The 14,093-nt window shown below is 44.3% G+C and overlaps 1 protein-coding gene across 5 annotated transcripts in view; it reads right to left on the bottom strand.

Moving 5' to 3' along the window:
• Positions 1-14,093, bottom strand: part of WWP1 (WW domain containing E3 ubiquitin protein ligase 1) — a 156,940-nt gene that overhangs the window by 101,032 nt on the left and 41,815 nt on the right. For all 5 annotated transcript variants that reach the window (XM_039521644.1, XM_039521645.1, XM_039521642.1 and 2 more), the window contains 3 exons: positions 11,412-11,550; positions 8,445-8,569; positions 62-199 (listed from right to left, as the gene is read on the bottom strand). In XM_039521644.1, coding sequence (XP_039377578.1) covers positions 62-199; positions 8,445-8,569; positions 11,412-11,550 — 402 coding nt within the window. The remainder of the gene's footprint in view (positions 1-61; positions 200-8,444; positions 8,570-11,411; positions 11,551-14,093) is intronic.

Here is a 14,093-nt window from a genome sequence, read left to right as displayed (position 1 = left end):
TTTTTTTCTTCTTTTAAAATGTTAACAAAAATGTGGCTTTTATTTTACTAATTTAACTTACTGGCTGCTGCTGAACTGCAGTTTGTAAGAGATTCTTGTTCAACAACCAAACCATCAAGCACAACTGTCAGTTCACCTGTTTGCACCATGCCACTCTTGTTTTCTAAGGAGAGTTTCAATTGTTCTTTCACCCCCTCCACTACAAGGGGAAAAAGAATAAATTCAGCATTAAATAGTTTCCCCCACAAAAACGTACTAAAAATATTTTGTACAAAGTTATATTACATATAAAAATTCTACACACTTTATATATATTTTTCTCTGCTACTTGAAGAAAAAGTTATATACAGATTTATTCTAATATATATTATGGATACATCTTCTATTTCTTCTAAGTCTTCAGGTTTTGCTAATTTGTATTTTTAAGAACTAGCTTGCTGAATAAAATAATTAAGATTTGATTTAAATAAGATGCATTTCCATTATTTTGCTGCTTTCTATTCCCTCAGAGCAGGTAACCCTAAAATCACATGGGTTACATCACCATGTTTGATTATGTACACTGTAGAGTCCATAAATAGGAGTCCAGCTTTACATACAACTTTTGCTGTTATAAGCCACGCTGTATATTTCTAGGACGGGGATAGGTCAGCAAAAGACATCTGGAATGTGGCAAACATTTATGGAACTCCGCTGTTGAAACCTCAGGACACTTGATGACAGATAAATGGTGAAATCGTGGCCTCACTGAGTCAATGGCAAAACTCCCATTCACTTCAAAAGAGCCAGGATTTCACCCCAAGAATCTCCATGTGTCACTGTAACTTCAGAGTAGGTAGTGGACAGCTAAACATTGACATGGTTTTACAGAAATTCAGGGATTCTAATTAAGGGTGTGTGAGGTTTTGAATAATTATGTAGTTTGTTGGAGAAGAAACATAGTGCCAGATCCTCAGATGGTTATCAATCAGCAGATCACCCACTCAAGTCAATGGAGTTATGTCAATTTACACCGAGGTTATAGACTCCTAACACCTACTGCAAAAGAAATGGTTAGATTAGGTAGTTTCTAGCACACATACTGTTGGCTCCAAGCCTTAGTGCTTCAGATAGATAATTTACTTGGATTTCGCCAAGCTTATTGTTCCTATGATGCATTTTTGGAATCTTGTGCCGGTTTAACAAACCCAAATGTTTAAAGAAGCTATAACTAAATTCTGGACTGTGAACCCCGATACATGATTTACAAGGTACAGGGAGCTAAAACTATTAGATACACAAAACTTGTGCTCAATTCTTGACTATCTCCAAAAATCACTAATTCCAAAGACCAGTAGGAAGGAGGGGAAATGTGGATCTAAGTAAGTAGTAAATACAAAACAATAAATAAAAAATATAAAAAATCACTGCTAATTTTCTGTCACTAACATACAGATCCTAACTCTGAAGATTATTAAATAATAAGACTATTACTAGACCAGTTAAAAAGAAACAAAAAACCCTGCCCTACATTTTGACCCATTTATCAGAGTCTAAAAAATAATTCCAATTAAACATCTGTATTGAACTCAATAGGACTGGCAGGCATATCAGAATTTTTTTTATTTTTTTTTTTTAGCAAAAGTATGTTTCAGAAAATGCCATCACTGGTGAGTTATAGAGGTATTTTTTTCAAAAAAAGAAAGCTGGCTTCTTCATAACAGGTGTACTCTACTATTCCAATACAAATAACTATGTAAAAATGGCATTAAAAGTAGAGTATATGTACCAGTAATTTAGGAATTAAAAAAAAAGAAACCACTAAAGAGATGTTATGATTATACCAAAAACGATAGTTACCTTTTTTCGTAACTGGTGTTCTTAGAGATGTGTTGCTCATGGACATTCCATGGTAGGTGTGTGTGCTCACCATATGCACCAGTGCCAGAAGTTTTTCCCTCAGTGGTATCTGTAGGGGACCAGCTCTGGCACCCATTAGAATGGCATGTATATGCCATGATATGAGGGGTGCTGCTGGCTCCCCTCACCCTCAGGTCCTTCTTCCCAGAAACTCACAGTGGGGAAGCAGAGTGGGTCATGCAATGGACATGAGTAAGAGATCTCGAAGAACACCAGTTGCAAAAAAAGGTTACTGTCTTTTCTTCTTCAAGTGCTTGCTGATGTCCATTCCATTGTAGGTGACGCCCTAGCAGTACCACTGAACGTGGGTAGGAATTCATGGACATGTCGACTGCAACACAGCTCTGCCAAATCCAGCACTGTGTCTTGCCTGCTGGGTGATGGCGTAGTGCAGTGGTTCCCAACGTGGTGCCCGTGGGTGCCATGGCGCCCGCCAGGGCATTTATGTGCGCCCGCCTAGTACCCAGCATGGGAGAGAAGCTGCAGCCCCGCGCCTGCCGGGGACAGAGAACTCCAGGGATGCAGGCCGTGGGCGCCGGTGTTCTTGGTCCCTGGCAGGCACAGGGCTGCGGCTTCTCTCTGGCTTCTCCAGGGCTACAGACTGCGGGCGCCGGTGTTCTCTGTTCCTGGCAGGCGCGGGGCCGCAGCTTAAGCCGGAGAGAAGCTGCAGCCCCATGCCTGCTGGGGACAGAGAACTCCTGGGCTGTAGACTGCGGGTGCCAGTGTTCTCTGTCCTTGGCAGGCACGAGGCCCACCTACTGCCCAGCAGGGGAGAGAAGCCGGGCCCCGCGCACACTGGGGACAGAGTACTCTGGGGCTGCAGGCTGCGGGTGCCAGTGTTCTCTGTCCTCCCGGCTTCTCTCCAGCTTCTCTCTGCACTGCCCAGAACTAGCGCCAAAAAAAAAAAAACCAACAACAACAAAAAACACTCTGACTCTGCAGAATGGACGGAATGCCGCCCCGTAGCATGTGCTGCCCCAGGCACGTGCTTGCTCCACTGGTGCTTGGAGCTGGCCCTGTATGTGAGTAATTGCTGGCGCACGCCACACTCTTCTGAAAACATGAATGTGCTACTGGCCACAAAAAGGTTGGAGACCACTGGCGTAGTGCATCGTGAACGTGTGTGTACCAAAGACCACATTGCAGCTCTGCAGATGTCTGGGACAGGGATATGCGCCAAGAAGGCTGCCGAGGACACTTGAGCCCTAGTAGAGTGAGCCATCACTATAGGTGGCAGCTCGACTTGAGCCAGCTCATAACAGGTCCGGATGCAGCTGGTGATCCAATTCAAGACCCTCTGCGAGGACACCAGGAGGCCCTTCATCCTATCCGCTGTTGCCCTAAAGAGCAGGGTTGACCTGCAAAAGGCTCTGGTACGCTCCCGGTAGAACACTAGGGCATGATGGACATCCAAAGTGTGTAGCCACCTCTCCTCACTGGTGGAGTGCAGCTTCGGGCAGAACACCAGGAGGAAGATATCCTGGTTTACATAAAAAGGGGACACCACTTGAGGCAGGAAAGCTGGATGGGGTCACAGCCAGACCTTGTCCTTGTAGAACACTGTATACCAAGGGTTCTCAAACTGGGGGTCGGGACCCCTCAGGAGGTCACGAGGTTATTACATGGGGGGGTCACGAGCTGTCAACCTCCACCCCAAACCTTGCTTTGCCTCCAGCATTTATAATGGTGTTAAATATATAAAAAAGAGTTTTTAATTTATAAGGCGGGCTGCACTCAGAGGCTTGCTATGTGAAAGGAGTCACCAGTAAAAAGTTTGAGAACCACTGCCATATACATAGGCTCCGACATGAGGGCCTTAATATAGGATACGCACCTCGCCAAGGTAATGGCTACAAGGAAATCAACTTTCCACAACAGATGGGAGATGGAACAAGAAGCCATAGGCTCGAAGGGCAGGCCCATTAACCTAGCGAGCAGCAGGTTGAGTTCCCACTGGGGAACCAGATCCCAGACCTGCAGGAAGAACCTTTCAAGGCCCTTTAGGAATGTCATCGACATCTCATGCGAGAATACCGATTGGCCCTGGACGTGCGGGCGGAAGGCTGATATGGCTGCCCAGTGCACTCTGATGGACGAAAGCACAAGGCCTTGGTGCTTTACGTGGAGCAGGTAATCCAAGATGGATTGCAGCGATGACCAGGTCGGGGACTAAGTTCCCTCCTAAACTGCACAGCTGGGTGGCCACCCAGCAGGCTATCAAGTACCGTGAACTTCAGGTGTCCCTCCCCCCATTGCCCTACTGCTCCTGCCCTCTGCCTTGGAGCTGTTCTGGGAGCCTCCTGCTTGCTGTGCAGAGGGAGAAGGGGGACACTGATGTCAGGGTGTCCCCCTCCTCCCACTCATGTACCCCATCTCCACAGATCAGAGGAGGGGGGACACAACAGGGCTCAAGATGGAGGGAGCTTGCTGGCAGCGGCTACTGTGTCTGAACAAGTGCCGATCTACTTAAAAGGGCAGCGTGCTTAAAGTGGGGGCAGCACAATTAAAGGGGCAATGCGCGTTTCTCTCTCTGTCTCACACACACACTCTCTGTGTGTCTGTCACACACACACATACTTGTATTGCTGTTGCTACTTCTTTCAAAGACTGTTCTTTTAGTTTTTGACTGGTTTATGCATTTCACAATTTTTATTTCTCTCTTACGCTTAAATGTAATTCTTTGAGTAGTGAGTTCTAAAATGACTTACCTGTCCTGGCTGGAGTAATTATCCCTATGGTAACTTTTAAAAAATATATATTATATCTATGTTTTTGGTTTCTACTGGTGGCGGACATCTGCACATTACCTTAATATGGTGCATAGAACAAAATTCATTCCACACATGGGTGGAAACAATTAGAAAGAACACTGTTTGGGGAGATGCCACGCTGCAATGCCCAGCAGGAGAACCGCTTCCACTTTGCCTGGTAACTCACTCTGGTGGAGGGCTTTCTGCTTTCCAAGAGAATCTACTGTACCTGGTTAGAGCAGGCCTGTTCCTCTTGTTTCAGCCATGCAGCAGCCAAGCCGTGAGATGAAGAGAGGGAAGGTTCAGGTGCAGGAGCCGACTGTGGTATCGGGCAGCTGGAAAATAACCATGGTGCAGCTACGGCCAGATCCATAAGCGTGCCAAACCAGTGCTGGCGAGGCCATACCAAGACTATCATGATGACTTGCACCTTTTGATTTTTCGATAGGACCCTGCTGATCAACGGAATCAGCGGGAATGCATACATCAAATACCCTGCCCATGACAGAAAAAAGGCATTGGAAAGGGCGCCCCTGCCGAGGCATTGGAGAGAGCAGAACTGATGGCACTTCCTGTTTGGTCTGATGGCGAACAGGTCCACTTGGGGAGCGCCCAACTTCTGGAAGAGCACCCAGGTGACCTCCAAGTGGAGCAACCACTATTGGTGAGAGAAAAAGGACCTGCTGAGGAAATCTGCCAGCATGTTCCAGACACCAGGGAGATGCAAAGCTTCCAGGTAAATTGTGTGCTGGATGCAAAAGTCCCAGAGGTGATGTGCTTCCTGACAGAGGGCCGATGAGCGAGCTCCCCTCTGCCTGTTGATATAGAACATTGATGATGTTGATATAGAACATGACAAGTGTACCCTCAAAACACCAATTTACCACCCTGTTGGTTGCAGGTGGTGCTCGAGTGAGCGGAGGACGTTGGCTGGTGGCCCTGCTGGCGCTTATAGGTCTTGCCCTTCTTGCGGAAGGCCTCTGACCAAGGCTGACTGCTCAACCCCTGGGACTGTTGTGGCTTAAATCGCTTCCTTGCCAGCCCTGGGGTGTACAGGTGCAGGGTCCACAGGGTTGCCCTCGAGTCTTTTAGACTGTGCAACTTGGCATCTGTTTCTTCAGAGAACATCACCTGGCTATCGAATGGGAGGTTCTGGATCGACTGCTGAACCTCTATGGGAAGGCCCGAGGATTGCAACCAAGATGCTCGTCTCATGGCTATAGCCAAGGCCATGGTTCAGGCTGCAGAGTCCGCTGCATCTGAGACAATTTGGAGGGCTGCCCTTGCCACCACCTTGCCCTCATCAAGGATAGCCAGGAATTCTTTCCTAGGGTCCTCAGGCAGCAAGTTCGAAGACTTAGCCATGGACTGCCAGATGTTAAAGTCATAGCGGCCGAGCAACGCCTGTTGGTTCGCTACTCGTAGCTGGAAGTTGGAAGATGAATACATTTTTCTTCCAAAGAGATCAAGCCTTTTGCCTCTTTATTTTTTGGCATCGTACCTGGCTGACCCTACCTTTTGTGCTCATTCAAGGCCAACACCACCAGTGACCTTGGGACAGCATGGGTGTAAAGGTAACCTTTAGCCAGCATATAATATTTGTGTATTGCCCGCTTGGACATGGGGGCCAGCGACAAGGGCATCTGCCACAGGGACTTAGTAATTTTTGCCACTCCTTCATTCACTGGCAGTGCCACCCTAGCAGGGGGCAGCCGAACTCAGCACGTCAAAGAGAAAGTCTGAGGGCTCCACCAACTCTTCATCTTCTAGCCCCAGGTTTAAGGCGACCCTCTTCAAAAGCTCTTGGTGACGCCCAGGTGAGACGGCCCTTTAATTGCCTCATTGAGCGAGGAGGAAGGGGAGGTGGGTACTGGCGGGTCTGCCACCACCACCGCCTCCCCACGAGCACCTCCATTGGGGCCGGGTGACCCTGAGAGGTCCTCTCCAGTGTCACCTCCATGGCAGTGGGCGGGCAGGAGATAGTCGCCGACCACCTGTCCAATGCCCCCGAGGTTGACCTACACCCTTGTGAAGGCTGCGGGAACCCCCAGGGAGGTGCCCCCGATGAGTGACCCTGGCCCACTGGAAGGGACTCCTCGCTAACGGAACCCGAGGAGGAGTCGGGTCCAGGGGATCAGGACGGTGTTGAGGCTGACTGTCTACCCTGGTCATGTCGGTGCCGGCCTCGAGGCTCTGCTGGGGATCTGCACGAGGACGATGACTTTCTGTGCCATGATACAGGAGACCAGTGGCAGTATTCAGCAGATCGGCAACAGGAACCCAATGATCTACGTCTAATACTCAGCAAGCGGTGCCAGTATGTTGAGCTGGAGCCAGGGAACGTTGGAGTGCCCATTGCAAGCCGTACCAGTGCCCCGGTGACAGGTAATGGGGCTCCCAAAACCTTGAATTGCCAGAGCGGTGCTGCACACTGTGAGAGCAGCTAGGGCGCTCCCAGCACTCAGGAAGCAGGGATGGGCGTACCTCTGATGGTCTGCACCATTCCACTGGCAATCGCTGCTTCGAGCCTGAAGAGCACCGCCTGGCATGCGGGGACCAACACCGGGGACTGTGACAGGCGGGCTGACCTTTGTTCTAGGCGTAGTGGCTCTGCACAGGTGAGCGCTGTTGGGACACTCCTTGTGGTGAGGAGCTGTGTCACACTGATGGGGCCTGTTGGAAGGATCCCAAGTCAGGTTTACCCATGGAGTGGGGTACCGCTGTAACCAGCGTGGGCGACACCGGTAGGGGACAGGACGTCCTTAGCTGCCTGCAGGGTCTCCAGTGTAGACAACACCGCCAGGTGCTGAATGCCCATGCCGCTTTCCAGGGTGGCAGGTGCTTCCTGAAGTGGACTAGCCCACTCGGCAGGAGCTGGGGCCCGACCTCCATCTGGATGTGAAGAGACGCCCCTCACAGGTCTTTGCTCTCCTCCAGCCCTCTCCTTCCACTTCAGGATACAGGAAAAGGTCACGCCATGGCCTTCCTTTGCTTTCTAGCCAGTACAGGGGATAGGGATCAGCCACGGTGCTAGAAGCAGAAACCGATCTGGATGGCTCTGGTGCCGGTGCAGTAAAAAAGTTCACAACGAGCAGCTGAGAGACAAGCTAGCCCAGGGATAGCTCAGTGGTCTGAGCACTGGCCTGCTAAACCCAGGGTTGTGAGTTCAATCCTTGAGGGGGGCACTTAGGGATCTGGGGCAAAAATTGGTCCTGCTAGTGAAGGCAGAGGGCTGGACTCGATGACCTTTCAAGGTCCCTTCCAGTTCTAGGAGATTGGTATATCTCCAATTATATATCTATAATATATATATATTTTTTGAAGGAAAGGTCAATTATTTTGTTCAACATTGGGTTCTAATACCATCTATCACAGTGGAGTGAAATTTGGCCTGTTAAGTTATGAATTCAGAGAAGACTAGAGATTCTTGTACATGACTAAACATTTTTCCATTTTGGGGGTTGCATGAAATGTTTGGCCATTTGGGGAGGTTGCAATAGATCCTGCTGAACAATGGAAATTCTGTAACTAATCAGAGAAAATGTATATCCTCATATCTTTATTTAATAGTTTCCTCTCACTTTTTTCAGTAGTTATTTAATATACTATTATTTGAAAACATTTATCTCTCACTATAAATTTAAATCTCTCTATAACCCAAAGAGAAGGTCATGAAGGTCTATTTTAAATTACATGATAATATTTTGTCATTATATCAAAACTACCAAAATTAACGTAACTGAAATAATCAATTAATTTGTTTCCTTAATCAATATGCCCTCTATGAAAACTTACATTTTCTACTGTGTGTTTCCAAAGCTTGTCTCAAGTCTACAGTGGCTCTTCCTAATAAAACATCAGCTTTTAATGTGTGATGGCTCCACACTCGAAATTCCAACGTAGTCTGTGGAGTCACATTCCTGTATATAAAATATTTTTTTAAAATTAAGCTGTAGGTGCTCATCTTTCACTATTATAAATGTATTATCTATTTTAATTAGTTTTTCCATAACTACTGTAATTATTGGTAGTGACTTTTTTTTTAAAACTATATCACAAAAGCACTGTGAAACAGAAAAATCAATGTAACATCTCTCAGGCACAGATCAAGACTAAGGTATGTTATTACAACAGCGTGAAAATACTTGGGAGCATAACTACTTACATTAAATTCAGATTTCAGTTATGCGTCAATTTCACAGTTTTTTTGTTTTTAAAAAAAATTGTTTTCCCCCATACATAATTTTAAATACAAACTTACTTCCAATATTTGTCAATAGGAAAAAAAATGCTAGATTTGATTTTAAGTTTGTATCATTAAAGAGAACGCTGAATAGCCACTGCTGATCAAGAATACTGAAATTAACTGCTCAGATGCCCTCTAACATATTAATTTATGAATTGAACACACATACAATATACAATATTAAAAACCATTTTTTAAAAAATGCTCTTAAAATTAAAACAAAACAAAATTAAAACCACCCCAAGTGATGAGACTAAAATACACCATTGGAGGAAAGAGGCAAAATAACCAAAATGGAACAAACAGTGATTATATTACAAACACTTTTTAGGGAAAAATTTTGTTTTTTTTAAAAAGTTAGGAGAAATTAGCTAAGATATCAGGGGAAGCAAATTTTCTACCTTAGGGGCTACTGCATGAGTGCCTGCCAATTAAAGACAATGTGGGACCCCAAGAATAGGTATCCTTCAAAACAAGATCTCAAATACAGCATGGGCCAACATTGTTCGAAACCTTAAACTAGCTCTATTGATTTTCTTTAAAGTAATGTAAATAAGTAATGTAAAGTAATTCTTTAATAGATGAGCATATTATAAGCAGACAACATAGATCATGGTTACTAAAACAAATGAGCAAATATGCTGCTTCATTCAGAACAAGCTGTAAGTAACACAGATGATCTACTAAAAACCCAACTAAAAGAAAATTACAGAAATATAACCTTGTCATCACAATGGTCTACAGTGTTTACACAAGGTCATATAAGTGAAGATGTGCAACTAAAATTGTGCAACTAAAGCACCTTGATACTGTGACCCAAAGCACTCCTGGATTCACACCTTACACGTTATTCTAATAATCTTTGTACAAAATATGCCTCGTAAGGTATCATCTGAAAACTAATAATTCACTGGTCAATAATATCATGATCAAATGTATGTAGCAACTTTACATATAAAGTTATGAATTCCCCTGTATAATGTTATTAGCACACATTCAAAACCAGACAGCCCTTCCAGGGCAAAAATTGTTAGACAGGTCTACCCTAACAAAGGAGTGTGCGTTTACCCCATTTTACATGTAAGTAGTAAACTGATTAATCAAGACAGCAGAGGGAAGAAATGGCAATAAATAGAACAATTTGCATTTCAGCAAACACAAGTGAGAGACAAAAGAGCATGGAGTTTCCTTCACCACCGGACTCCATATCGCCTTCCTCACAGCTGGAATAGCCTTTACTTTGAGGGGTATTCTTCAGAAGAATTCACTTCCAAGATTCACTGACTATAAAATAAAGAGGCATAGGACCTCCCCACCCCGCCCAAATTATCTCTTTCACCTACAAAGACAGACACCAGCACCTTTGGACCTCTGACTGAGGAGAGGGTCAGTCACCATCTTACTGGAAGACTGTGGGAGAGAAGGGCCATCTTGAACAAAGTCTTGAACCAAAACATACTAGATGAAGTTTTAGACTTTTCATATGTGTTCTCACTTTTATTTGCTTGTAACCATCTATAACTTTATTACTTGTACTTGAACTCACTTAAAATCATACCATCTTTTGTTAATCAACTTGTTTTACAATTAGACTAACAGTGCTGTGTTTGTACTAAAGTGAATGTCAACTCCAGTTAATGTGGCAAACTGGTGTGTTTGGTCTTCTTATGCCTCTGAATATTGCAAGAGAGGGCTGGACATATCACAGCACACAGGTTTGTGGACGTTCAGGACTGGAGCTGTGTTGGGGTCACCTGCTAACATTAACCAGGACTAATAAAGACAGAAGTGTGTCTGTGATAACTGCTGGCTGGCTGTTGGATTCAAATTAGTCGAATCAGAGCTGTACAGCATACAGAACACGAAGTGCGTGTGGGCTGTGTGTATGTCCCAGACAGTAAGCCACAAGCAGCAGAGGCATTTTGGGACATTCAGGGTTGAAATACAAGTGATGACACCACTACTCACTGATCTTAATTGCACCCTATAACATGGCAGATACCGCATCATTGGCTTTCCATGAAAAGTTTGTGGTCAAAAGCAATACCAAGAGTCTCAATTTGATGACGCACCTCTGACTTTACCTCTCAAAGGGAAATACAAAGAAAGAATGACTCTCCTCAAAACTATCTCTGTCCACCAACAGGATTTCTGTTTTTCTATGGGTGAGAACAAGATTACTGATGCATCCAGTCAGCAACATCTTGTAAGCATTCCTACACAGCATGGACTGAGCTGAACACAGTCCATAGTGCAAGAGATATACAGTCGTGCATCAAGTGTATATAAAGATATCCCACTCCTGTTTAGAAATAATCTTGCCAAGACACCTCATATACACATGGAGCAACAACAGTTATTTTAGGACAAATATTGCCATTAGAAAAATTCAACTTTCAATTAAGTTAAAGTAAGTTGTGTGTATGCAGCCGACAGCAGAGTTTGGTAAATTTTTGTCTCTAATGTTTGATTAATAAATTATATTTTATAAAGCTAGAAAAAGCTTTTCTACTTACACAGTCAACTGTTCATCCCATTTTGGATTTGAAGAACTATTTGATTTTGCTGTTTTCTTGATTTCTCCATCTGCAGCTAATTCTGTATAAATGGCTGTTCCAAACCAGTTCTTTTTCCTTTTCAGTTTGGCACTAGAAACTAACAAACAAAAACAGATTGATTGTTTATAATTACTCGAGCACACTTCTTGCTGAAAAACAACAAAATTACTATCTAAAGGATCGATTCAGTAGAAATTGCATGAAAGAACAACCTGACGCCTCATCTTTTCAACCTCTGCTTAGTGCTGAACAAATCTGGCTCCCCAAATGAACCCTTTAAAGTCTACCCACAGGACACTTTCGCAGAAGTACAAAAAGGACTTGAAGTCATTGTATCCCACCCCTCTACCAGGGCAATAATCATATTTCAAGGAGCAAACTCATTTTGCTAGGTAACAGCAATATCATTTCCAAAGATATCCTAGATGTAGCTAAGATAGTTGAGGCATGATCCCTTAACCACAGGTAGGTAATTTCAAGATAGGCATTCTGCAACATGATTAGCAAACCTGTGCAACTACTATCAGAGAGAAAAAAAATCAGTCTTCTAGGTTTTTCTTTGTTCATTCCCCCACCCTTTCTACTTTCCTTCTTTCTCTTCCAACTCTTCTTTTAAGTGCAAACTATTAAGTACAACATTTATCAGTAATTGACCTGGGCAAGTTCGATACAGGCTTTAAATTAGGTGTGATCATGGGGATCACAAATTTTTAAGACAACTTACGCACATTTCAGAATCCTACTCTATCACAGGGCAAGCTGCGACTACATGGAGCAAGTCTTGGTCAATACCTGGCCTACTGGAATCCGAGAAGCCGAAATCTTCTATTCTATATAGGTTTTTATACCACACTATTCATCGTAATAGCTGAACACCTTCCAATAATGCACTAAACAACGTGACTACACATCTGTCACAAGTTGTTTGCTTTCTCATCCTCTCCCTATTGAGGAGAAGCTCCTAAATCAGCCTGCAGAAATCAAAAGTTATCTCTTAGATGTTCACCAGCTCTGCAGCTGCTCTAGAAAGTCTGTATGTAGAGAGGAAATATCCGGTATCCTGAGCAGAGGCCTGCAGTTCAAATCCACAGCAATTCAGAGACAGCAAGTGCATGAAGAGGTTACTCTCCATGCCCAGTTCATTAGTGTAAGTTCCTCTCCAGAAGGCTACTCTGTCACTTCCTCACTCAGACAAAATAATGTGCCTTCCTCTAATTTTCCTATAACCATCAACAAATCTGCCAACATTTTAAGTTATTTTCCACACACCATTTTTTTAAAAATAAGCTGATGGCCTGGGGTCCAGTAGGCTTATAGGTTCCAGACAGTTACATGTACCTGCAGACAAATTGTAGGTATTTTACAGATCTCTTCCTCCTCCACCACCCATATCTCATCTGATCCTCCAAACCACACCCACCCTCAGCTAAAAGGGTTGAGGACTTTTAGCTGTTGGACTGTATAACACTCCTCTGCTCCCTGTCACTATGGTGAGAGGCAGTTGGACTGGAGCTGATGGAAAGGGAAATAAGAGAAGGCCTGTCATGAGATACTCCTGGATCACAGAACCATGAAGTGCGCCAGATTTCTATGAAGCATGTTTCAGTTACCACCAGAATATTCAGGATGGGATTTTCCAAAGAGTCCGAAGGGAGCTAAAGCACCCAGCTTCAATTGAATTTAAATGAGAGTCATAGACTTAATCCCTTCAGTTTCCTTTGATAATTCTACCCTTATTCCCATGTTTGCTTATATCATAAGGGGAAATGTTGCCTGACACTACAAACTGTGAGACTTGAATCACTAGAAAAATAAACCTAGGGAAGATATTTTCTTCTGAAAATTCTGTAAATTATATTTTTACCTGTACAGAGAGCCTCAGTAGCCCTTTCACTTTTGCACATATTTTTTGCCATTTTAAAGTGGGAACTGCAACACTGGCATATTATGACTATATCTGTATTTTAACAAGCTTTCCTTTAATTTAGGCTCCTTTCATAGATTCACAATGGTCCTATCAGGGATTGGATCATCTAATTTGACCTCCTGTATAACACAGATCACAGAATTCTTTACATCAGTCTTCACTGCAGATGATATGTGGGAATCTCCCTTCCATGAGACGTTCTTTGTAGGTGACAAATCTGAGTAACAGTCCCAGACTGATGTAGCAATAGACAAGGTTTTGGAACAGATTGATATATTTGACAGTAATAAATCACCAGGACCAGAAGTCACCAAATGAAATTAATAGGCAACAGGTTTAAAACAAGTCACTGATTCCCTAGAGATCCCTCTAGGGCAGGGGTTTCCAAACTTGCTTCGAGGCTTGTTCAGGGTAAGCCTCTGGCGGGCCACGACACGCTTTGAAGGGCTTTGGAGCTGTGCTCTGGCTCTGCTACAGCTCTAGGCAAAAACCTGCAGCCCCACTGCTCTAGAGCTGCTCCGCGCTCCAGGCTCCACTCCAAAGCCCTGATGCTTTGATTACCTGAGCGTCCGCAGGTATGGCTGCTCGTAGCTCCCAGTGGCCGTGGGGCCAAAATAGCTTGAGTGTCAGTAACATACTCTTGAAAATGCCCTGAAAAAAGAAGGGAAGACCAGCAAGGGTTCCTTGCTAGCAACCACAGAAAAAGAGCTCGA

Source organism: Mauremys reevesii, linkage group 2 (assembly GCF_016161935.1).
Source record: "Mauremys reevesii isolate NIE-2019 linkage group 2, ASM1616193v1, whole genome shotgun sequence".
NCBI classification, from domain to species: Eukaryota; Metazoa; Chordata; order Testudines; family Geoemydidae; genus Mauremys; species Mauremys reevesii.
The sequence above is the reverse complement of the archived record's forward strand: the minus strand, read 5'-3'. Positions and strand labels throughout refer to the sequence as shown.